The sequence below is a fragment of the Dermacentor andersoni genome, chromosome 10 (genome assembly GCF_023375885.2).
Source record: "Dermacentor andersoni chromosome 10, qqDerAnde1_hic_scaffold, whole genome shotgun sequence".
NCBI lineage: Eukaryota > Metazoa > Arthropoda > Arachnida > Ixodida > Ixodidae > Dermacentor > Dermacentor andersoni.
The window spans coordinates 46,690,255-46,715,482 of NC_092823.1; the positions used below are offsets into that span (position 1 = coordinate 46,690,255).

General features: G+C 41.4%; 1 protein-coding gene and 1 long non-coding RNA gene across 4 annotated transcripts in view; one reads left to right on the forward strand and one right to left on the reverse strand.

Moving 5' to 3' along the window:
- LOC129380638 (uncharacterized) overlaps window positions 1-25,228 on the reverse strand; it is a 251,218-nt gene that overhangs the window by 27,712 nt on the left and 198,278 nt on the right. For all 3 annotated transcript variants that reach the window (XR_008608818.2, XR_011890487.1, XR_008608819.2), the window contains one exon: window positions 21,753-21,879. This is a non-coding gene — a long non-coding RNA (uncharacterized lncRNA). The remainder of the gene's footprint in view (window positions 1-21,752; window positions 21,880-25,228) is intronic.
- Window positions 1-25,228, forward strand: part of LOC126543400 (uncharacterized) — a 61,864-nt gene that overhangs the window by 22,315 nt on the left and 14,321 nt on the right. The window contains exons 6-15 of the mRNA XM_072284837.1: window positions 1,860-1,979; window positions 2,820-2,939; window positions 5,082-5,201; window positions 10,074-10,193; window positions 12,133-12,252; window positions 14,377-14,496; window positions 18,988-19,107; window positions 19,947-20,066; window positions 21,272-21,391; window positions 24,762-24,863. Of these exons, the coding sequence (XP_072140938.1) occupies window positions 1,860-1,979; window positions 2,820-2,939; window positions 5,082-5,201; window positions 10,074-10,193; window positions 12,133-12,252; window positions 14,377-14,496; window positions 18,988-19,107; window positions 19,947-20,066; window positions 21,272-21,391; window positions 24,762-24,863 (1,182 nt within the window). The remainder of the gene's footprint in view (window positions 1-1,859; window positions 1,980-2,819; window positions 2,940-5,081; window positions 5,202-10,073; window positions 10,194-12,132; window positions 12,253-14,376; window positions 14,497-18,987; window positions 19,108-19,946; window positions 20,067-21,271; window positions 21,392-24,761; window positions 24,864-25,228) is intronic.

A 25,228-nucleotide genomic window follows, 5' to 3' on the forward strand; every position in this document is an offset into this window, starting at 1 on the left:
TCGGTCTCGCACACAGTTTATACTCTGCCTTCGTGAGTAACTGCTTGCCTAGCTTAGTTGAGCGTACGCCGCAAACAAACCAATCTCTCATAATTCGGTATAGCACGTTTACAGATTTGCGGTTGTATGCTATGTGCAGCAATTCGACCAGAAACGCTTGCATTGTCCTTTTTTCCAGTAGGCAACGCGGAACAGCTTGTAGCTGTCTGCTTTCTCGTGACGCCTGGGGCTGTAGTAGTGGTTTAGGGTGTTGATTGCTTCAGCATAAGTGAGGAAATTTAGATTCATAGATGCGATTCGTCCCGCTAGCAATTGAATTGTGTGCGTGCGTGCGTGTGTGTGTGTGTGTGTGCGCGTGCGTGCGTGTGTGTGTGTGTGTGCGTGTGTAAGTGCGTGCGCGTGCGCGTGTGCGTGCGTGCGTGCGTGCGTGTGTGTGTGTGTGTGCGTGCGTGTGTGTGTGTGTGCGTGTGTGTGTGTGTGCGTGCGTATGTGTGCGTGTGTGTGTGTGTGTGTGTGTGTCTGCGTGCGTGCGTGCTTGTGTGTGTGTGTGTCAATAAGCAGAGCTCGTTGGTTGTTCGAGGTCACGTCATCCTGTCACCGAACTGCGTTTCTAATTGACGGCGCCCCCCCCGCAATCATTGTGAATTTATGTTCTGCACAGGGAGAAGGCTCCTGACATTGTTGACATCGCTTTCCCGTCTTTCTTCGAACAGCTTCTGATTGGTCGATTTAAATAACGCTAATTATACATGCATAACGCGGGGCTTATGTAAAACCCACACCTTATGTAATAACCCCTCCAGGGGTCCTTAAGACAATAAATTGAAGTGAACTGAAGGATTTATTTATTAACATTAAAAGCTATAAACATTATCTGCATTTTCGTGTAGTCATTCGCAGGGTGGCTATTTGCCTACATGAGGAATCTTTTTGCATGCGAGAAGCTTTTACAAATAGGAAGAAAAATCCATGCAGTTGTGATTGTGATGTAGAAGTAAAGCATATTATTTACGTCATGCCTACTTGCTTATATTCTAAAGATGATTTATTGTAGCCTATATAGACACTTTTCTATTCTACACTTCTTATTGAGAGGCATTTCGGATGTACTGCATGTACCGCATTGCAATGTTCTTTAGCTAACCGTAGAAATATCGTCGTTCTATTTTTCTGTGACCACAGACTCTCATTCAAACGCCAGAGCTGAGCACTCTGGAATTGACCATTAGTTATCTTCGCTTTTTTTGACATGTATTCATTCCTTGTCTTCGCGATCTACTGGGCTGTGGCACCTGTCCTCGTAACCAGATGCTTCTTTGATGCAACTTAAAACACATAATTCCTGAAGTTCTACTGTATGGTAGCTGCAGTTCCTCTTCAACGCACTTCTGATCGCTCAAAAGTATTTTGTAGATGCCGTTGAGTGCCTGGAAAGGGTAGGCATTGTCGTGCCGTTAGCCGAAAACACTAGTGCACATCTAAGAGGCGCAACGATTGAACGTAGCAGCCGCACTAGAGCAGTGATTTTTTTCTCACGCTTCTGCTTTTATACATGTTATTTAATCAAAAGTTTATCGACCGAACAGGTCCATAAATAAAAAACGGCATTGTGACAATTACTTATCCGCCTACATTAGATGAGAAGGCGAACCATCAGTTAGGAAGCAGAAAAGTGAGATAGCGACGTGCGAAATGGTTCATCTCAGGTCTGACTTCTATGAATTCCATCGATGTTATGATATCAGCTCAATATATTCCTCGATCTTCTGATAACATATCCGCCGTTATTTGGTCAGAGTCACCATTCATCGTGAGAAATTCGTAACTTTATTGAAAAAAACACGTTATATATATTGCAGCACATCTGTCGACCCACTCTTCAACGATCAGTACACAATCCTCCGGCAATGCCAACACTCTAGCAACCATAGACCACGGGGCTACCGGCACAGGACTTCATGCTGCGCAAGAAGGAACAGGTAAGAGGTGTTTTTGCAGATCCTGCAGAGTAGGATTTATCTTTATCGGCGTGGAATGTGATATCGGCCATGCTTGTGGGCTTGAACTTGGCAGTGCGCTGACATGCTTAAGTTAGTAGACAAGCCAAATTTATTTCTGAGAAAAAAATATCATAGGGTAATAAACCTGAATTTAGAAATAAGCAAAGTCATGTTTGAAACTGGGCCTCTAAAACTCTCTGTTGATTATGAGAAGTAAATCATGCGGTGAAGTCAGTTTGTCTACTTGATCATACAAGAAAAAAAAAGTATACCACTTGAGACCTTCTGATTTTGTAAAACATACACGCTGCCATTTTCTGTCGTGCAACGAGTATTTTGGGAGCCGGAAAACTGATACAACGAAGTGCGTGCCAAAATGTTGTAGAGGTCAGTAGAAGACGACAGAACTTCAAGTTCTGGAAACTTTTCCTGCTGATCAGCCTATATTTCTGCACCAAATCGAGTACTTTAGCTGGGCTTTGCGACATTCAGCGGTCGTATCTGTTTAGTTTGCTTGGCTGTTCTACATATGCGCGAAAAAAGCTAACTGAAAACCTAGGGATACGTTAGCGTCAATTCTTACTGCTTAATATAATAAAGCTTAGGTGTCTTTCTGACTCCGAGGGAAACATGACAATGTAAACACAGTCCACAGTCGTTTCTAAAACGATGTACTCACATTTCAGAAATATTCGAAAAATTATGGACGTGTCATTCACGCTTCGTGGCAACGTTGTGCTTTTATAATTGTGCGTGCTCAGCCACTCATCGCCATGAAAATTGTTATGGTTTCTACAAAAATGCGGTAAATCATTTCAGCACAAGGTTCGACAAGCTCCTTAACAAGTGGTCCCGAGACCTCAGGCCTTACTAACAGCATCGCGACACTGCACCATGGCGAAGCTGGTGCAGCACATACCTCAACGCAACCTGGAATACGTGAGTTGTGATTCTCACGCGATATGTGCGGTTGCGTGGGTTTTCATTTCCGCTGCTTTTATTGTTGTTATCAGGTGCATGGGTTGATACCAGGAAGTGAAATCAAGGGGGCTTAACGAAGGAAGCATAATTTTTGGAAGGCACACCTTAAAACATTTTGCTGGACAAAGAGCTAGATGCGCGTTGATGATAAGTAGCCATGTTGAATTACGTATAAGTTCACGTGCTTCTGCTCTGTTTTGGGTGGGAACTTTAGCGGAGGTGTGGGATCGGACAGACCATTTTTTTAGTATGTGAATGACTGTTCCATGAATAAGGGCTACTAGGCGAATATAATATTTCATTAGCGGCATGAACAAACGTCAGTCAACTCTTCGCTTGCATCTACTTATCGTCATTCGCTATATTTTCTTGTTATTCAAATAAATTATTTCGCAGTTGTCGATTACTACTTACCTTTAACAGAAATAAATGGAATCGCCAAGGCACTCTTTAATGCAATATTTCAAAAGGAACTTCTTTCAAAGAAAAGAGACCGCAGGTATTAAGTCTCATTTGAGAAAAGAGCAAATCGGAGGTTAAAGCTCTTTACGAGAAATGCTTTGTTTACGGAAGCAAGGCACATCATCGTCATCATCGTCATCATCATTATCATCAGCCTACTCATGTCCACTGCAGGACGAAGGCCTCTCCCTGCGATCTCCAATTACCCCTGTCCTGCGCCAACCGATTCGAAATAGTACCCGCAAATTTCCTAATTTCGTCACTCCATCTAGTCTTCTGCCGTCCTCTACTGCGCTTCCCTTGTCATGGTACCCGTTCTGTTACCCTAATAGTCCAACGGTTATCTTGTCTGCTCATTACATGACCTGCCCAGCGCCACTTTTTTCTCTTAATGTCTATTAGAATATCGTCTATCCCCGTTTGCTCTCGGATCCAAAGTGCTCTCTTTCTTTCTCTTAAAGTTGTGCCTAGCATTCTTCGTTCCATCGCTATTTGCGTGGTCCTTCACTTGTTCTCAAGCTTCTTTGTCAGCCTCCAAGTCTCTGCGCCGTATGTCAGCACCGGTAAAATGCACTGATTGCATAATTTCCTTTTCAATGATAACGGTAAGCTCCCATTAAGCTCCCGTAAGCTCCCTTAGGCTCCCATTAAGCTCCCATCGGTTAAGCTCCCGATGTCTGCCGTGTGCAATCCAACCCATTTCTATTCTTCTGTGAATTTCCTTCTCATGGTCCTGGTTCCCTCTGATTAGTTGACCTAGGTAAACGCACTCCTCCACAGACTCTAGAGGCTGACTTGCGATTTTGAACTCTTGTTGCCTTGCCAGGTCATTTATAATTATCTTTGTCTTCTGCATATTAACCTTCAGTCCTACACTTACACACTCCCTATTAAAGTCCTCAAGCAGAACGTACTGTGAAAGTGTTGGGCCAGCAATATGCAAGTATATGTTCTTGAATAATAAGTCTGCTGTAATATATTTTCACTCAACCAATAGTTTGAACAAAAGCATGCCCTTTCCGTAATAAAACCACGTATTTATGAAAATATAGTAATGGCGATAAAATGTTTTACCACAACTATCAAGCCAGAGAAGCAATTTTTTTTCTTCTTGGCGCTTTTGGTTTCAGGAAAAGCGGTTGGAGCTTTGAAGCATGAAACCTTTTTGTCAGATGTAGCCAAACTTCTAAAACGCAACAAGAAAGGTCGGCATTTCATTGAGGTTAAACTACCGATGATCTATTTACAGTATTTGCTGTGCTAGGCAACACTTGACGCACCAACGCAATTTTCAATGCTCCAGAAAAGGAGATACCCTCTCACTCAAAAAACCTTATTTGAGGATTAGCTGAAGTTTGTAGAAGAAAAGAGTAGCCTTATATAGGCTTTATGACAGTTACGCCAAGTTGTTAGAGACAAACATTTCTCACCACTGAATATGCAGTAAAGTGAGAAATCGAATACAGTATACACACGCATTTGGTCAAATTAAGTATTTCAATTTCATAAACTTTGTCGTAACTTTCTATCAGCTTTTTCAAGTTTTGCAGAAAAACGCCAACCACTTCGGTAGATTCGCGGTCCATGATCAGAGCAAAGTGCTTTGCTTACGTAGAAATGGTAAATATTCATTTGCAGCACAATTGTCGACAAGCTCATCAACAATCAGTTCCCAAGGACCTGGCCATGGAAACACCATCGTGACGGAACATCATGGCCAGAGTGGCACTGGACTTACCAGTTTTCAACACGGAGCAGGTGAGCGGTGATTTTAGATTGTCTTTATAGATGTGACTGCATGTCTTTTGATATTTTCACCCAAACGTATATCTCCTCGGGTACGGAATTGTGTGTTGCGATTACAAACATAGACGCTATTGCATCCAAAGATGTGCATCGATCCTCAATATCAGTGAGGAAATCCTTATTCGTTGAGTCGAAATCGGGCACGAGATAGCCCCCTGTCTACTGGAGTAAATTAGTTGTTTTGTGAAGCTGACCGAGAACGAGAAAAGGTTCTTTTTCAAGCAGTTTACTTTTAGGGAGGATACATGTCTTTTTTTTCGTACAGTTAAGTTGAAAGCGCCAAAATATATGCCCCTATAGCAAGAGATGAATGCCAAACTTCTCCCGCATTGCATGACTTGGGAGGAATTAGTCTAGCGTCTCCCTGCCTAACCGCTATGGCTTCGCCCAACATTCAGTTCAGCCCAACGTTCAGTTTTCGCGTCGCACCTGAAAAATACAATTTTTTACATAGTTTTTATGTGACAATGGCCGGGGGTTTGACACAGATGGCGTAGCGCAATAAGCGGACGGGTTGTAGTGTGCTCATTTTGTTTGAAGAAAAACCCGGCACTTCAGAGCGCCGAATTCATGATGAGCTAAACTTTGTGATAGCATCCGAAAATGCGGTTTATGTTTCTCATTGAGATACGTTTCTAACGTCTTGTGTGTCCAGCAAGAAATTACGTGTCAGTGAATGCTCTAATGCGAATTAGTAAACGGAACTTCTGAATTTTACGAACTGTTCCCTACAAGTAGCTGAAGTTTATGCAAATTATAAAGCACGTAAGCAGTGTTTTCCAAACATTCGGTCACCCCATATGTTGAATGAATGTCTGAACTAGACGACAAATGAACGACAATATAGCTGTGACGATTGCAGTGTGTCAGAATACTTGTAGAGCAACACTGTAAAATTATTCATTATGGAAAGAAAAGCATTGGCTGCTTATATGCAATAATTAAAGAAAGTTAGCTCAGTTTCTAAAAAGGAACATCGCCTTTAAATATATTGGCGTGTTTAATACGCTCAACAAATTGACCGTAACGTTTTCACTTAGGGTGCTTCAATAGTGCTTGGCAAAATCCATTGCTTCGAAACCTAAGGTAACACAGTGGTACGTTGATCACATATGGTTGCTAGTAAGCTTGCACGACAAGCAATGATAGGTGATTAAATATGGACAAAACAACACCTCAAACTCGTTGAAAAACGTCTACTAACCTCCAGGAACGTATCAGTGCTAAATGTACGTCGGATCACACAATTCTGCGTGCCACCCTCCATTTGCACGTTATCAGAACGCTTTTAGTATGGTTTGCAACTTCTGAAGCCGTGACCTTAAGCTGGCACAGGTTCAAGCAGAAGCTCTGTGACCTAATTTGAATCCTTCTAGTCGACGCTTTCCTGCGAAGGAAAAGCCATCACGCACGTTGTGGTATCCACTGTAGCAGTAATCAGCAGCAATCGCCATGTAGAAAATGTAGACACTTATGTATTAAACGTTATGTGGAAAAATTTGAACATTTACATCACACGAACGTAGTCACTTATAAAGAAACTGTTTCTCACAAGCATCCGTCTAAATACAAGGGAAAGGCAAAATTATTTTCCTCGTGATTTCCTGCTCCTAACTAGCTGAACTTTGCTGGATTTACAAATAAAAAGAGGATATGATAAAGTGACCATGCTGAACAAAATTTTGTTTCAACCATAAATTTTTAACAATGCACTTTAAGACGACCAAATATAGAAATTAAACATTAATGATCTCCTTGATTGTCTACAAAATTAAACACTATGTAATATTTATAAGGTGCCCCTACCGGGACATGTGGGATACGCAAATCTGACACGTTGTTCTCATAATACCACTAACCTGTGAATACGTCCACCTCAAGACTTCTGCAAATATTGCAGGAGCTTCACGCATAAGAGGCACATAATGGTACATTTATCCAATTTAGCAATGCCACGAGCTCCAACACAAGGAATTATAAGAGTATGTTAAAGGTTTTTTGTTTTTCTGAAGACTAACGAATTTCAAAACTTTGCGCTTCTTGTCAATAAATAATATTAACACGGCTTATAATTGGTCAAAAGAGCTCATATAAATTAGATCCACAAAGACGACGTTTCGAGATCAAATTTAATTCGCAAGAAGACGGGCACACTACGAGAATGTGAGTATGTCTCTACGACATTCGTTATTATGAGGCCCTTCACTCTACCTAAACTTCTGATTCGTGTCCAAGATTTGCAAGTAACGCTTCACGAACATACCACTCTCGGCTCTGGAATATGTGTCCATGTTATACTTTATCCTTAAGAGTAGCTTTTTGCATAACACTTCTGCTTGGTGGCATGCAGACAGTGCTATTCTGTTTGACACATTTCACAGAGCTTGGCGGCGGATGTGGAACGTCCTGAGTACGTTCCACGTCCGCCGCCAAGCTATGTGATTGGTGGCGCTGGCTAACACTCCCAAGGTTCTACTAGGACACGTAAATACCCAAGAAAGTGGATGGAAAAACGGCTCCGTGGTAGCTCAATTGGTAGAGCATCGCACGCGAAATGCGAAGGGTGTGGGTTCGCTTCCCACCTGCGGCAAGTTGTTTTTTCATCCACGGTAATTTCCATTAGCTTATCGTTTCTTTATTTCATTTATTAAGCACAAGTAATTTCCCCTATGTTGCCCTTGGTGTCACTGTTTGTTGGCTTCGTATGATATGACTATATATATATATATCGCAATTGTTTTGGCGCACATTTTGTCTGACGGTATGCGAATGCAGCCAACACTAATGCACAGACAACCATAGCATCTTCTGACACGAAATTCCATAATTGCTGTTCCATTGTTGTTCCACGAGGTTTGTACCATCTGTGAATTACACTCGCTGGCCGTTTCGCCGCTTCGGAGTCTGCTGGTTCGTTGCAGTACATCCTTGCCAAGTGCCTTCGCCGCCCTAAATGAAAACAGCGTGATTTAGCCCGTCGATAGGAGTCTTCGTCATGCTTGGCGCTTTCGCATTGTGCATCGTGTGGCGCGCTTCAGTAGTGGTCATCAGGAGGTGCTGAAAGATGACTGGTTTTTATAATGCGCATCGTTGGCAGTTTTCTACTCATGTTTGGCATCCTTGTCAGCTGCTTCTGCTGAAATTGCCACCGCCTCGGTCTCGCACACAGTTAATACTCTGCCTTCGTGAGTAAGTGCTTCCGTAGGTTAGTTGAGGTTGGTTAGCTGCAAAAAAAACCGAAGTCTCGTCACTCGTTCTGGCGCGTTCACAAAGTTGCAGTTGTATGCTGTGCGCCGCAATTCGACCACAAAGGCTTCCATTGTCTTTATTTACAGTTGGCAACGCGAAACAGCTAGTAGCTGTTTGCTTTCTCCTGACCCTACGGGTCGTAGTAGGGGTTCAGAGCGGCCACTGCTTCGGCATAAGTGAGGAAATTCGGAGCTATAAATACAATTTGTCCAGCTAGCACCTGAATTGTATGTGTGCGGAGTGTAGCCATCAGCAGCGCTCGTGGCTTGTTTAAGGTGACGTCAACCTGTAATCAAGATGCGTTTTTCACTGACAACGTCCTGGTCATCATTGCAAATTTATGTTCTGTACAGGGAGAAGGGCTACCGACATTGTTGACATCGCTTGCCGGTCTTTGTTCGAACAGCGTGTGATTGACCACTTTGAATACAGCTAATGATGCATACATAACGTTGAACTTATGTAAAACCCACCCCTTGGTAGAACTCCCTACGAGGGTCTTTAAGGACAATAAACGGAACTGAAGTGAAGGATTTATTTATTACCATTAAAAACTATAAATATTATCTGCATTTTCTGTAATGTTTTGCAGGGTGCCTATTTCGCTACATGAAGAAGCTTTTTGCACGACAGGCGCTTTTACCAACAACCAAAATGCAGCAGGATAGGGAGAAATAACCATGCAGTTGTGATTGTGACGTAAAAGTAAAGCATGATATATACGTTATGCCTATTTGCTTATATTCTAAAGGTCAATAATTGTAGGTTATATAGACACGTTCCTATTGTACATTTCTTCTTGAGAGGCATTTCGGATGGAGTGCATGTACCGCATGGCAATGTTTTCTAGCTAACCGTAGAAATATTGTCGTTCTCTTCTTCTATGACACCAGACTGACAATCAAGCGCCAGAGCTGAGCACTGTGGAATTGCCGATTAGTTCTCTTCGCTTTTTTTTGCATGTATTCATTCCTTGTCTTCGTGATCTACTGGCTTGTGGCACATTTCTTCCTAACCAGATGCTTCTTCGATGCAATTTAAAACACATAATTCCTGCAGTTTCTACTGTATGGTAGCTGCAGTTGCTCTTCAACGCACTTCTGATCGCTCAAAACGGTTGTGTAGATACCGTTGAGCACCTGGAAAGGGTAGATATTGTCGTGCCGTTAGCCGAAAACGCCAGTGTGCATCTAAGAGGTGCCACGTTCGAACGTAGCAGCCGTACTAGAGCAGCGATATTGTCTCCAGTTTCTGCTTATATACACGATATTTATTCAAACGTTTATCGACCTAACTGGTGAATAAATAAAAAAAAAGCCATTTCGACAATTAATTATCCGCCTACATTGGATCAGAAGGCGTACCGTCAGTTAGGAAGCAGAAAACTGAGAAAGGGACGTGCGAAGGGGTTCATCTCAGGCTGTGACTTCTATGAATTTCATCGATGTGATCATGTCAGCTCAATAGCTTCCTCGATCTTCTGATAACATATCCACCGTTATTTGTTCGAAGTGACCATTCATCGTGAGAAATTGGTAACTTTATTGAAAAAAATACACGTTATGTATATTGCAGAACATCTATCGACCCATGCTTCAACGATCAGTACACAAGCCTCCGGCAATGCCAACACTCTTGCAACCCTGCACCAAGGGGGTATGGGCGCAGGACTTCATGCTGGGCAAGAAGGAACAGGTAAAGGGGGTTTCGCAGGTCCTGCGGACTAGGATTTATATTTATCGGTGTGAATGTGATATCGGCCATGCTTGTGGGCTTGAACTTGGCAGTGAAGTGAATTGCTTAAGTGAGTAGAGAAGCGAAATTTATTTCTGAGAAAAAATATCATAGGGAATTAAAGCTGAATTTAGAAATACGCAAAGTCATGTTTGAAATTGGGCCTCCAAAACTCTCTGTTGATTATGAGAAGTAAATCATGCGGTGAAGTGACTTTGTCTACTTGATCAAACAAGAATAAATATATCATAAGAAACCAACAAACACTGACACCAAGGACAACATAGGGGAAATTGCTTGTGCTTAATAAATGAAATAATAAAACGATAAATTAATGGAAATTAAAGTGGATGAAAAAACAACTTACCGCAGCTGGGAGCCGAACCCACAACTTTCGCATTTCGCGTGCGATGCTCTACCAATTGAGATACCGTGGCGCTGTTTCCCTATCCACTTTATTGGGTATTTATGTGTTCTAGTATAACCCTGGGAGTGTTAGCCAGTGCCACCACTCACAGACTCTGGCGGCGGAAGTGGAACGTTCTTCCTGCCGCAGGCCTCACGAGAACGTGATCTTTTTGGCTGAAGGCAACTGGTCAATAAACTCACATATGCTACCTGAAGGCATCAATGTAGCCGGATTCGAGACCCTCGTTCCCACAACTTTCGCGAAATGCGAAGGTTGTGGGTTCGGTTCCCACCTCCGGCAAGTAGTTTTTTCATCCTCTTTAATTTCCATTATTTATCGTATCTTTATTTCATTTATTAAGCACAAGTAGTTTCCCCTACGTTGTCCTTGGTCTCAGTGTTTGTCGGCTTCTTATGATATGACTAATAAAAATCGGGCCCCTCTGCTAACCCCCCTTCTCGTTTATTACATAACGAGGGTCTCAAATCCGGCTACATTGATGCCTTCAGGTGGCATATGTGGGTTTATTGACCAGTTGCCTTCACCCAAAAAGATCACGTTCTCGTGACGCCTGCGACAAGAAGGACGTTCCACGTCCGCCACTAAGGTCTGTGAGTGGTGGTGCTGGCTAACACTCCCAGGGTTCTACTAGGACACATAAATACCCAATAAAGTGGATGGGGAAACAGCGCCGCGGTAGCTCAATTGGTAGAGCATCGCACGCGAAATGCGAAGGTTGTGGGTTCGGTTCCCACCTGCGGCAAGTTATTTTTTCATTCACTTTAATTTCCATTAATTTATCCGTTCTTTATTTTATTTATTAAGCACAAGTAATTTCCCCTATGTTGTCCTTGGTGTCCGTGTTTGTTCGCTTCTTATGATATGACTAATAAAAATCGGGCCCCTCTGCTAACCCCTTTTTTTCTCGTTTGAGAAAAAAATGTCACTTGAGACCCTCTGATTTGGTAAAACATACACGCTACCATTTTCTGTCGTGCAACGGGTATTTTTCGAGCCGGAAAACTGATACAATGAAGTGAGTGCCAAAATGTTGCAGACGTCAGTAGAAGATGACAGAACTTCAACTTCTGGAAACTTGTTCTGTCGAAAAGCCTATATTTATGCACCAGATCGAGTACTTTAGCTGGGCTTTGCGACATTCAACGTTCGTATCTCGTTAGTTTGCTTGTCTTTTCTACATATGCGAGAAGAAAGCTAACTGAAAACCTAGGGATACGTTAGCGTCAATTCTTATTGCTTAATATAATAAAGCTTAGGTATCTTTCTCACTCCGAGGGAAACATGACAATGTAAACACAGTCCACAGTCGTTTCTAAAACGATGTACTCACATTTCAGAAATATTCGAAAAATTATGGACGTGTCATTCACGCTTCGTGGCAACGTTGTGTTTTTATAGTTGTGCGTGCTTAGCTAGTCATCGCCATGAAAATTGTTGTGGTTTCTACAAAAATGCAGTAAATCATTTCAGCACAAGGGTCGACAAGCTCCTCAACGAGTGGTACAGAGACCTCAGGCCTTACAAACAACCTCGCAACACTGCACAGCGGCGAAGCCGGTGCAGCACCTATCTCAACGCAACCTGGAATACGTGAGTCGTGATTCTCACGCGATATGTGCGGTTGCGTGGGTTTTCATTTCCGCTGCTTTTATTGTTGTTATCAGGTGCATGTGTTGATACGAGGAATTGAAATCAAGGGGGGCTTAACGAAGGAAGCATAATTTTTGGAAGGCATAGATTAAAACATTTTAGTGGACAAAGAGTTACATACGCGTTTATGATAAGCAGCCATGTTGAATTACCTATAAGTTCACGTGCTTCTGCTCTGTTTTGGGTGGAAACTTTAGCGGAGGTGTGATCAGACAGACCATTATTTTAGTACGTGAATGACTGTTCCAACCATGAATAAGGGCTACTCGGCGAATATAATATTTCATTAGCGGCAAGAACAAACGTCAGTCAACTCTTCGCTTGCATCTACTTCTCGTCATTAGCTATGTTTTCTTGTTATTCAAATAAATTATTTCGCCGTTGTCGATTATTGCTTCCCTTTATCATAAATAAATGGAATCGCCAAGGCACTCTTCAATGTAATATTTCAAAAGGAACTTCTGTCTAAGAAATCGCAGCTATTGAGTCTCATTTGAGAAATCAGCAAATGTGAGGTTAAAATTCATTACGAGAAATGCCCTGTCTACGGAAGCAAAGCACATAATTATCATAATTATCATCATCATCATCATCATCATCGTTATCATCATCAGCAGCAGCAGGAGCCTACTCATATCCACTGCAGGACGAAGGCCTCTCCCTGCGATCTCCAATTACCCCTGTCCTGCACCAACCGATTCCAAATAGCACCAGCTGATTTCCTAATTTCGTCACTCCATGTAGTCTTCTGTGGTACTCTACAGCCTTCCCTTCTCTTGGTACCCATTCTGTTACCCTAAGAGTCCAACGGTTATCTAGTCTGCTCATTACATGACCTGCCCAGCAGCATTTTTGTCTCAATATCTATTAGAATATCGTCTATGCCCGTTTCCTGTCTGATCTAAACTGCTCTCTTTCTGTCTCTTAAGGTTGTGCTTAGCATTCTTCGTTCCATCGGTCTTTGCGCGGTCCTTAACTTGTTCTCAAGCTTCTTTGTGAACCTCCAAGTCTCTGCGTTGTATGTCAGCACCGGTAAAATGCACTGATTTTATACTTTCCTTTCCAATGATAACGGTAAGCTCCCATTCAGGAGCTCCCGATGTCTGCCGTATGCGATCCAACCCATTTTTATTCTTCTGTGAATTTCCATCTCACGGTCCGGGCACTCTGTGATTAGCTGACCTAGGTAAACGTACTCCTTCACAGACTCTAGAGGCTTACTTGCGAACTTGAACTCTTGTTACCTTGCCAGGTTATTTATAATTATCTTTCTCTTCTGCATATTAACCTTCAGTCCCGCTCTTACACGCTCCCTGTTAAGGTCCTCAAGCACAATGTACTGTGAAAGTGTTGCGCCAGGAATATGTAAGGATACGTTCTTGAATAATAAGTCTGCTGTAATATATTCTCACTGGACCAATAGTTTGAACAAAAGCATGTCCTTTGTGGAATAAAACCACGTAATTATGAAAATATAGTAATGGCGATCAAATGTTTTACCCCAACTATCAAGCCAGAGAAGCCCAATATTTTCCTTTCTGGGCGCTCTTGGTTTCAGGAAAAGCGGTTGGAGCTTTGAAGCATGAAACTTTTTTGTCAGATGTAGCCAAACTTCTAAAATGCAACGAGAAAGGTCGGCATTTCATTCAGGTTAAGGTACCTGTTGACCTCTTTACAGTATTTGCTGTGCTAGGCACCACTTGACGCACCTACGAAATTTTCAATGCTCAGGAAAAGGAGATAACCTCTCACTCAAAAAACTTGAGGATTAGCTAAAATTTGTAGAAGAAAAAAGTAATTTTATGTAGGCTTTATGACAGTTACGCCAAGTTTTTAGAGACAAACACGTTCCTCACCACTGAATATGCAGTAAAGTGAGAAATCGAGTACAGTATACACACGCATTTGGTCAAATTAAGTAATTCAATTTCATAAACTATGTCGTAATTTTCTATCAGCTTTTTCATATTTTGCAGAAAAATACCAACCGCTTCGGAAGATTCGACGTCCATGATCAGAGCAACGTGATTTGCTTACGTAGAAATGGTAAATATTCATTTGCAGCACAATTGTCGACAAGCTCATCAGCAATCAGTTCCCAAGGTCCTGGCAATGGAAACATCATCGTGACGGAACATCCTAGCCAGACTGGCACTGGACTTACCATTGTTCAACACGGAGTAGGTGAGCGGTGATTTTACAGTCTTTATTGATGTCACTGCATGGCTTTTAATATTTTTAACTAAACGTATATGTCCTTGGGGACGGAATAATGTGTTGAGATTACAAATATGCACGCTTTTACATTCAAAGATATGTACCGATACTGAAAATCACTGAAGAAATCGTTATTCGTCGAGTTGAAATCGGGCACGAGATAGTCCCTGTTTACTGAAGTAAATTAAATTTTTTGTCAAGGCGACCAAGAACGAGAAATGTTTCTTTTTCGAGCAGTTTCCTTTTTTGGAGGGTACATGTCTTTTTTTTTCGTAGAGTTAAGTTGAAAGCGCCAAAATATGTGCCCCTATAGCAAGAGATGAATGCCAACCTTCTCCCGCATTGTTTGACTGGGGAGGAATCACTTAGTCTAGCGTCTCCCTGCCTAACTGCTATGGCTTCGCTCAACTTTCTGCGGCAGTGTACAGTTAAGTTTTCGCGTCGCACCTGAAAAATACCATTTTTTACATAGTTGGTATGTTGAATGAATGTCTGAACTAGACGACAAATGAATGAAAATATAGCTGTGACGATTGCAGTGTGTCAGAAGACTTGTAGAACAACACTGTAAGAAGTGTTCGTTATGGAAAGAAAGGCATTGGCTGCTTATATTGAATGATTAAAGAATGTTAGCTTAGTTTCTTAAAAGGAACATCGTCTTTAAATATATCGGCATGTTTATCACGTTCAACACTTTGTAACGTTATCACTTAGGGTGCTTCAATGGTAATTGACAAAATCTATTCCTATGAAACCTAAGGTAACACAGTGGTACCTTGATCACGTATGGTTGCTAATGAGCTTGCACGACAAGAAATGATAGGTGATTAAGTTTGAACAAAACAATACCTCAAATTCGTTGAAAAACGTCGACTAACCTCCGCGAACGCTTCAATGCTAAATACACGTCGGATCACACAATTCTGCTAGCCACTCACCCTTTCTGCGTTATAAGAATCATTTGAGTATGGTTTGCAACTCATGAAGCCCTGAACTCAAGCTGGCACAGGTTCAAGCAGAAGCTCTGTAACCTACTTGTGAATTCTTCTAGTGGACGCTTTGCTACGAAGGAAGAGCTTTAACGCACGTTGCGGCATCCACTGCAGCAATAATCTGCAGAAATCGTCATGTAGAAAATTATGTGGAAAAATTTGAACATTTACATCGGACGAACCTAGCCACTCATAAACTCTGCCTCACAAGCCTCCATCTAAATACAAGAGAAAGGAAAAATTATTTTGCTCATGATTTCCTGCTCCTACCTAGCTGAAGTTTGCTGCATTTAGAAATAGAAAAAGGATATGATAAAGTGACCATCCTGCAAAAAATTTTCATTTCAACCTTAAATCTTTAACAATGCACTTTAAAATGACGAAATATAGAAATTAAACATCAACCCTCTTCTTTTTGTCGGTAAAATTAAAACCTATATAATATTTATAAAGCACCCCTACCGGGACATGTAGTGTAGAGAAATCTTTCACGTTGTTCTCATAATACCGTTATTCTGCTAATAGGTCACCCTAAAGACTTCTACAGATATCACAGGAGCTTCACGCATAAGAGGCACATTATCGTACATTTACACAATTTAGCAATGCCACCAGCTCCAACACAACTAATTATAAGAGCATGTTAACTGCTTTTCTTTTTCTGAAGACTTACGAGTTTCAAAGCATTGCGCTTCATGTGAATAAATAATACTACCACGGCGTAAAATTGGTCAAAAGAACTCACATACATTAGATTCACAAAGACGACGTTTCGATATCAACTTTAATTCGCAAGAACACTGGCACACTACGAGAATGTGACTATGTCTCTACAACATTCGTTCTTATGAGGCCCTTCACCCTACCTGACCTGCTGAATCGTGTCCAAGGTATGCAAATCGCGATTCACGAACGTCTCATTCTCGGCTGTGGAATATGTGTCCATGTTATACTTTATCCTTGAGAGCAGCTTTTCGTACAACCCTTCTGCTTAGTGGCATGCAATGTGTGCTATTCTGTTTGACACACTATTTCATTATTTCGTCGTTCACTTCTACGAAGCAACCACTATTTGGTATTTTGCTAAATGGTATCATAGACTGCTTAATTTTACAAATAATATTAAATATCCAATCACCAATTCACATGCATGGAATACTTCATAGTGCCCTCACATAAGTACTCTAGATACATTATCGATATTAGAAGAAGCTCGCCTATAGTTCGAAGTAACAATGCAAATCTCGTCAATAAGTTGCATGAACATCTGTTGATACATTACACCACTTTGTGGCCGTCTATCTCTCTACGCACGCAAACCCAGCTCCACACACACACACACACACACGCATATATATATATTGCAAACGTTTTGGTGCACATTTTGTCTGATGGAATGCGAATGCAGCCAAGCTTATTGCATTGACAACCGCAACATCTTCTGAGGCGAAATAACATAAGTGTTGTTCCATTGTTGTTCCACGAGGTTTGTACTGTCTGTGCCTTTACACTCGCTGGCAGTTTCGCCGCTTCTGAGTCTGCTGATTCGCTGCAGTACATCCTTCCCAAGTGCCCTCGCTGGCCAAAATGAAAACAGCGTGATTTCGCCCACTGATAGGCGTCATCGTCATGCTTGGTGCTTTCGCATTGTGCATCGTGTGGCGCACCTAAGTAGTGGCCATCAGGGGGTGCTCAAAATAGACCGGTTTTTATTTAGTGCACAATGGACACCTTTCCAATTATATGTTTGGCATCCTTATCAGCTGCTTCTGCTCAAATTGCCAGCGCATCGGCCTCACATACAGTTATTACTCTGCCTTCGTGAGTAAGTGCTTGCCTAGCTTAGTTGAGTGTACGCTGCAAATAAATCGATCTCTCGTCACTCGTTCTAGCGCGTTCACAAAGTTGCAGTTGTACGCTATGTGCCGCAATTGGACCAGAAAAGCTTCCATTGTCTTTATTTCCAGTTTGCAACGCAATATAGCTTGTAGCTGTCGGCTTTCTCGTGACCCTTCGGGTCGCAGTAGTGGTTTAGAGTGGCCACTGCTTCGGCATAAGTGAGGAAATTCGGAGTCAGATACAATTCGTCCAGCTAGCACCTGAATTGTATGTGTGCTGAGTGTAGCAATGAGCAGCGCTCGTTGCTTGTTCGAGGTAACGTTATCCTGTAATGAAGATGCGTTTCTCACTGACAGAGTTCTGGCCATCATAAGAAATTTATGTTCTGCACAGGGAGAACGCTGCTGACATTGTTCACATCGCTTTCCCGTCTTTGTTCGAACGGTGTGTGATTGACCACTATGAATATAGCTAATGATGCATACATAACGTGGAACTTATGTAAAAACCACCCCTTATATTATTACCCCCTCCAGTGGCCTTTAAGGCCGATAAATCGAACTTAACTGAAGGATTTATTTATTAAGATTAAAAACTATAAGTATTATCTGCATTTTTCGTGTAGTCGTTCGCAGGGTGGCTGTTCCCCTACATGAGGAAGCTTTTGCACGACAGAGGCATTTAAACATAATCAAAATGTAGCAGACTAGAGAGAAATAACCATGCAGTTGTGATTGTGAAGTAAAAGTAAAGCATAATATTTGTGTTATGCCTGCTATCTTATATTGGAAAGGTCATTTATTGCAGCTTATATAGACACGTTTGTATTCTACATTTCTTCTTGAGCGGAATTTCGTATGTAGTACATGCACCGCATTGCAATGTTCTCAAGCTAACCGTAGAAATATCATCTTTGTTTTCTTCTATGACAGCAGACTGGAATTCGAACGCCACAGCTTAGCACTGTGGAATTGAAGATTTGTTATCTTCACTTTTTGCGACATGTATTCATTCCTTGTCTTTGCGATCAACTGGGCTGTGGCACCTGTACGCCCAAACTGATGCTTCTTCTACCCCATGTAAAACACATAATTCCTACAGTTTCTACTTTATGGTAGCTGCAGTTCCTCTTCAACGCTCTTCTGATCTCTAAAGACGGATGTGTTGATGTCGTTCAGAGCCTGGAAAGGGCAGGCATTGTCGTAATATGGTCTGAGTGCCATTAGCCGAAAACTCCAGTGCACATCTAAGTGGCGCAACATTTCAACTTAGCAGCCGCACTGGAGCAGTGATTTTGTCTCCAGTCTCTGTTTATATACACCGTATTTAGTCAAAAGCGCATCGGCCGAACTGGTGAATCAATAAAAAGGCATCGCGACGGTTACTTATCCGCCTACATTGGATGAGAAGGCGAACCGTCAATTAATAAGTAGAAAAGTGGTAACGCGAGTGGCGTCGGGGTTCATTTCAGGCAGGAGACCTTTGATTTCGATCAGTGTTATCGTATCAGCTCAATACCTTCCTCGATCTTATGATAACACATCCGCCCTTCTGTGGTCGGAGTTACCATTCATCGTGAGAAATTGGTAGCTTTATTTAAAAAAAAAACACGTTATATATATTGCAGCACAAAGCTCGAGCCACTCCTCGACGAGCAGTGCACAAGCCTCCGGCCATGCCAACGTTGTTGCAATCGAACAGCATGGCGGCACGGGAGCAGCACTTCTTGCTGTACATCAGGCAACCGGTAAGAGGTGTTTACCAATATTCTGCGGACTATAGGGTTAATTTTCTTCAGCGTGAGTTTGATAACGGCTATGGTGTGGGCTTGTACTTGGCAGTGAAATTAAATGCTTCAATTAGTAGAAAAGCGAAACTTATTTATCAGAAAAAATATTATAGGGTAACATATCTGAATTTAGAAATACGTACAGACGTGTTGAAAATGGGCCTCCAAAATTCTCTGTTGCATAAATGAAGTAAAATCATACTGTGAAGGTAGCTTCTCCATTTGATCAAACAAGAAAAAAATATGACACTTAAGTGCCTGTGATTACGTAAGACATACATGCTGCTATTTCCTGTCGTGAAACGGGTCTTTGGGAGCCGAAAAATTGATACATAGATCTGCGTGGCAAAATTTTTTAGAGATCAGCAGAAGATGACGCAACTTACACTTCGAAAAACTTATCTTGCCGATGAGCTTACCTTTATGCACTAAATCGAACACTTTAGCTGGGCTTTTGCGAGTATTCAACTGTCGTGTCTGTTTCTTTTTGCTTATCTTTTCTACATATGCGAGAAGAAAGCTAAGTGAGAACTTTGAGATATCTTAGCGTAATTTCTTACTCCTTACTAAAATAAAGCTTAGGTATCTTTCTGGCGCCAAAGGAAAACATGACAATGCAAACACAGTCCACAGTCGTTTCTAAAACGATGTACCCACATTGCAGAAATATTGGGAAAATTATGGACGTGTCGTTAACGCTTCCTGGCAACGTTGTGTTTTTATAGTTGTGCGTGCTCAGCTAGTCATCGCCATGAAAATTGTTATGGTTTCTACAAAAATACGCTAAATCATTTCAGCACAAGGGTCGACAAGCTCCTCAACGAGTGGTACAGAGACCTCAGGCCTTACAAACAGCATCGCGACACTGCACCACGGTGAAGCTGGTGCAGCACGTATCTCAACGGAACCAGGAATACGTGAGTTGTGATTCTCACGCAATATGTGTGGTTGCGTGGGTTTTCATTTCCGCTGCTTTTATTGTTGTTATCAGGTGCCGGTGTTGATAGGAGGAAGTGAAACCAAGGGGGGGCTTAACGAAGGAAGCGTAATTTTTAGAAGGCATACCTTGAAACATTTTACTGGACAAAGAGTTAGATACGCGTTTATGATAAGTAGCCATGTTGAATTATGTACAAGTTTATGCGCTTATGCTCCGTACCGGGGTAGGTACTTAAGCGTACGTGTGCTGGAACCGACCATTCCTTTAGTGCATGTAGGACTCTTCAAACTATGCATATGGACTACTAACATAATATAATATTTCATTGGCGGCATGAACAGACGTCAGCCAATTATTCGTGGACTTGTAGTAATCATTATTAGCTAGACTTTCTTTTTATTCAAGTAAATTATTTCAAGGTTATCAACTATTATTTACCTTTAACATAAAAAAATGGAATCGCCAACGTGCTTTTTAATGGAATCTTTTTAACGCAACTTCTTTATAGCATAAGAGCTGGCAAGTATTAAGTCTTATTTGAGAAATCAGCAAATCAGGGGTTAAAATTCGTTACGAGAAATGCCCAGTTTACCGAAGCAAAGCACAATTTACTGTGAAAGTGGTACGCGAGGAGTATGTTAGGAGATGTTTTGAATAACAAGTCTGCTGCGGTATACTCTCACTCATTCGGACCAATAGTTTAACCAAAGCGTGCTTTTAGCGTAATAATAACATGCAATAAAAATTGTGTAAACGGCAATCAAATGCGTTACCCCAGCTATCAAGCCAGTGAAGCGAAATGCGTTTCTTCTAGACATTTTCTGTTTTAGGAAAAGTGGTTGTAGCTTTGAAGCATCAAGCCCTTTTATCATACGTAGCCAAACTTCTAAAACGCAACAAGAAAGGTCGGCAATTTCTTGGAGGATTAGCTGATGCTTGTGCATGAGAAAAGTCACTTTATATGTGCTTTATGACAATTAAGCCACGTTGTTAGAGACAAACACACTTTTTATCCCTGAATATGCAGTAAAGTGAGAATTCGAATACAGTATATACACCCATTTGGCCAAATATAAGTTTTTCAAATTTTGGAGAAAAAAGTCAACCGCTGAGGAAGATTCAGGGTCCATTATCAGAGAAAATCGCATTTCTTATGTGGAAATGGTAAATGTTCATTTGCAGCTCAGCTGTCGACAGGCTCATCAACAATAAGTTCCCAAGCTACTGGCCATGCAAACGTCATCGTGACGGAACAAATTGGCCAGACTGGCGCTGGACTTTCCGTTGTTCAACACGGACCAGGCGAGCGGTGATTTTACATAGTGCTTAATGAAGTCACTGCATGGCGCTTAATATATTTAAGCAAACCTATATCTCCTCGGGAACGGAATTATGTGTAGAGATTACAAATATGCACACTTTTTAAGGCCAATATATGTATGGATCATGAATATCACTGCAAAAATCCTGAGTCGTCGGGTCAAAATAGGGTACGAAATAGTCCTTGTTTACAGAAGAGGACATCATCTGTCAAGCCGCCCGATAATAAAAAAATACTTTTTCAAGCAATTTTCCTTTTAGAAAGGATACACGCTGTAATTTTTTTCATACAGTTAAGTTGAAGGCGCAAAAATATGTGCCCCTGAAGGCAAGGGATACATACTAAATTTCTCCCGCAATGTATGGCTGGGGGGGGAGGGCGGAGCACTTTGTCCAGCGTCTCCCTGCCTCGGTGCTTTGACTTCGCCCAACATGGTGCGGCAGTGTCAAGTACAGGTTTTGGGCCGAACCTGAAAAAAATACAATTTTACATAGCTTTCTTTTGATAACGGTTGGGGGTTAGACCCAGACGACGTAGTGGGACATGCGGATGCTTTTCCAGTGTGCGCATCTTATTTTAAAAGAAAAGGCACTTCAGAGCGCCGAACAGTACCTTAGTAGCTAAACCTTGCGGTAGAAACTGCACATGTACTTCATCTTTGTCATTGAAGTACCTTTCTCACACGTTTAGTATTCATCAAGAAAGTACGCGTTTGCGAATGCTATAATGTCAATAAGCAAACAGAATTTCTGCATCATACGAGCTGTTCACTAAAGGAAGCTGAAGTTTATGCAAGAAACAAAGCATGTTTGTCGTGTTTCGGAAACATTCGCTCGTCGCATCTGTTGAATGAATGCCTCAGAATAGACGACAATTGCATGAAAATATAGCTATGACGTTTGCAGCGCATCAGAAGATTTGCAGAACAACACTGTAAGAAGTGTTCATTATGGAAAGAAAGGCGCTGGCTGCTTAAGTGGAATAATTACAGAAAGTATGCTCAGTTTCTAAAAAAGTAACATCGCTTTTAAATAACCTTTCCAAGTTTCTTTCGTTCAACATTTTGACTGTAACATTTTCTCTTAGGTCGCTTTGAGAGTGCCTGGCAAAATCCATTGCTTTGAAACCCCGGTAACAAAGTGATGAGATATGAACAAAACAACAACTCCAATTCTTTGAAAAGAGTCTACTAACCTCCATGAACGCATCAGTGCCAAAAACAGGTCGGATCACAAGAATGTGCTAACCGCTGTCACTTTCTACGTTATAAGAAGCCTTTGAGTATGGTTTGAAACTAATGAAGCCGACACCTCAAGCTGGTAGATGTTCAAGCAGAAGCGCTGTGACTTAATTTGAATCCTTCTGGTCGACGGTTTGCTGCGAAGGAACAGCTATCACGTACGTTGGGACATCCACTCTAGCAATAATGGGCATCAATGGGTTATTAGCAATATTCGATAAAAAATTGAACACTTACTTCACGTGATAGTCGGCACTTATAAAGAAACTGTGTCTCAGAAGTCTGCTTCTAAATACAAGGGAAAAGGGAAATTATTTTGCTTATCAGTTCCGGCTGTTATCTAGCTGAGGCTTGCTGCATTTGCAAAAAGAAAAAAGATGACATAATAAAGTGACCGCATTGAATGAATCTTTCACTTCAACGATACATTTTTAACAACGCACTTTAACATGACAAAATATGAAAAATCAATATAAAGCCTGTTCTCGTTTCTGTATAAAATTAAAAGCTATATAATATGTATTTAAAGTGCTCCTACCGGCGTATGTAGAGTACGTAAATTTGCACGCTGTCCTCATAATACTACTAATCTCTCAATAAGTCCGCCTAAAATTATGCCCAAATATCGCAGTAGCTTTACGCCCATAAGATGAACATTATCATATATTTATGCAAATTAGCAATACAACCAGCTCCAACACAAGGAATTATGATAGTGTGTTAAGCGTTATTTTTTCCCTCAAGACTTACAAATTTCTAAACATTGCGCTTCATGTGACTAAATAATATTACGATGTCCAATACTGGGTAAGAGAGCTCATATACATTAGATGAACAAAGACGATGTGTCAGGAAGAATTTTACCACGACAATGCAGGAACTCTAAAGGAATGTGACGCCGTTTCGGTGGTACTTGTTCTTATGAGTCATTTCAATCCATGTAACCTACTGATTCGTATCCTAGATTTGCAACGTTGTGATTCACGAGAGTCCCACTCCTGGCTCTGGAATATGTACCCATGTTCCAGTCTATGCCTAATATATATATATATATATATATATATATATATATATATATATATATATATATATATATTGCACATCTTGTCTGATGAAATGCGCGAATGCAGCCAACTATAATGTATCAACTACAACAGCATTTTCTGAGTCGAGATGCTGGATATACACAATAAGAGCTGCAGATTCTCCTTAGATGGTTTTAAAGGTTTTGTCGGTTGCCAGATGGATTACAACAGGCCATCAGCCATCACCACCCGTTTATGCGTTACGACAAGTAGCAAACGGGTTGAGCGATTACAGGGAAAATGCAACCAGACTACTTACATAGGCATGCTTCTCGTTTGCGTGGGTAGTGCTACCAGTTGCACTAATGCTGAGCACACCATGTTGGCATTTGTTGAGGGCGATGGTGGCAGTTATACGTGGAATTCGTTGTAAAGAAACAATTCACCCGTATGAGACGCGTAATTCCCTTCGTTGCGCATGCTACTTTGTTTTAGGAGCCATCATAAGAAGGGCTATCACAATGGATATAAAATATAGGAACTCGGTGGGGACATAACTCAGTCTTCGTTAAACGCGTCCTTTCGGTCAAAGGGCGGTGTATGAGAGGTTTTCGACGGCAATAGGTTGCATCCCTTGGACGAGTTCGTAATCTAATATTAGCAATAATCTTTAGTGCCGTGAATAAAAGGGGTTTACACAATCAAGAAGAAACGCAGTTGCTACAAGAGCCTTTCAGATGGCTTCTACTGATCCATATTGTGAGAATTTTGAATCCTTACACATTGTTAGCACTGTTATGCCAGTCTGCGAAGTGTTTTGTGCCCCAAGTGCAATCGGGATTACAAGGAGGCGAGCGATGACTCGTGGTGCTTTGGTAATCCTTTTGTGTATTATTAAATATTTATTTGAAAATCTGCCATACAGGATTGACAGTTTCCAGGAGGTTTTATGCTCGGAAAACGTTTGCCTAATGACAACTTTGCGGAATTAAAAAAAAACGAAGCTTTGAGTTATATTTTATACGACCCATTTTTCTTAGACTACCGACCATCATTTCTTTAACAACATGGGTATAAACAATGCAGGACAAGAATTGAAGGGCTCTTCTACGGGCACTCACATTGCCGGCCCGGTATTGCAGAATCGAGGTAAACCAGGCGGAGGGTGGGACCTGATAAAAGCATACGGTAAGCGACCTCATATTGTACTGTCACGCGTGCATAACGTACATTTTTTTTATGACATCGTCACTTTTGCGTTGTTCTTCTTTGTTTTTATGTGTGTATAGTACTGTGGTGATCAGCTCCTTTAGTGTTAACGCTTGACCAACTCAACAAGGAAGAGGTTCTAGCGCTCTTTCACAAATACAAGAAATTCATCATATTTATTTTCAATTGTTACGTGAAGCTGTCAAGCATTTCTACTTCTTATAGGCATCATGGAAACTACAGACGCAATTTGTCAGCTTATTTCTTTCATAATGTTTCTCCTTAGGTCGAGCATTGCTATTAACAGCGGGAGGCCGCAATAACAAAGAAAAAGCACCTAAAGC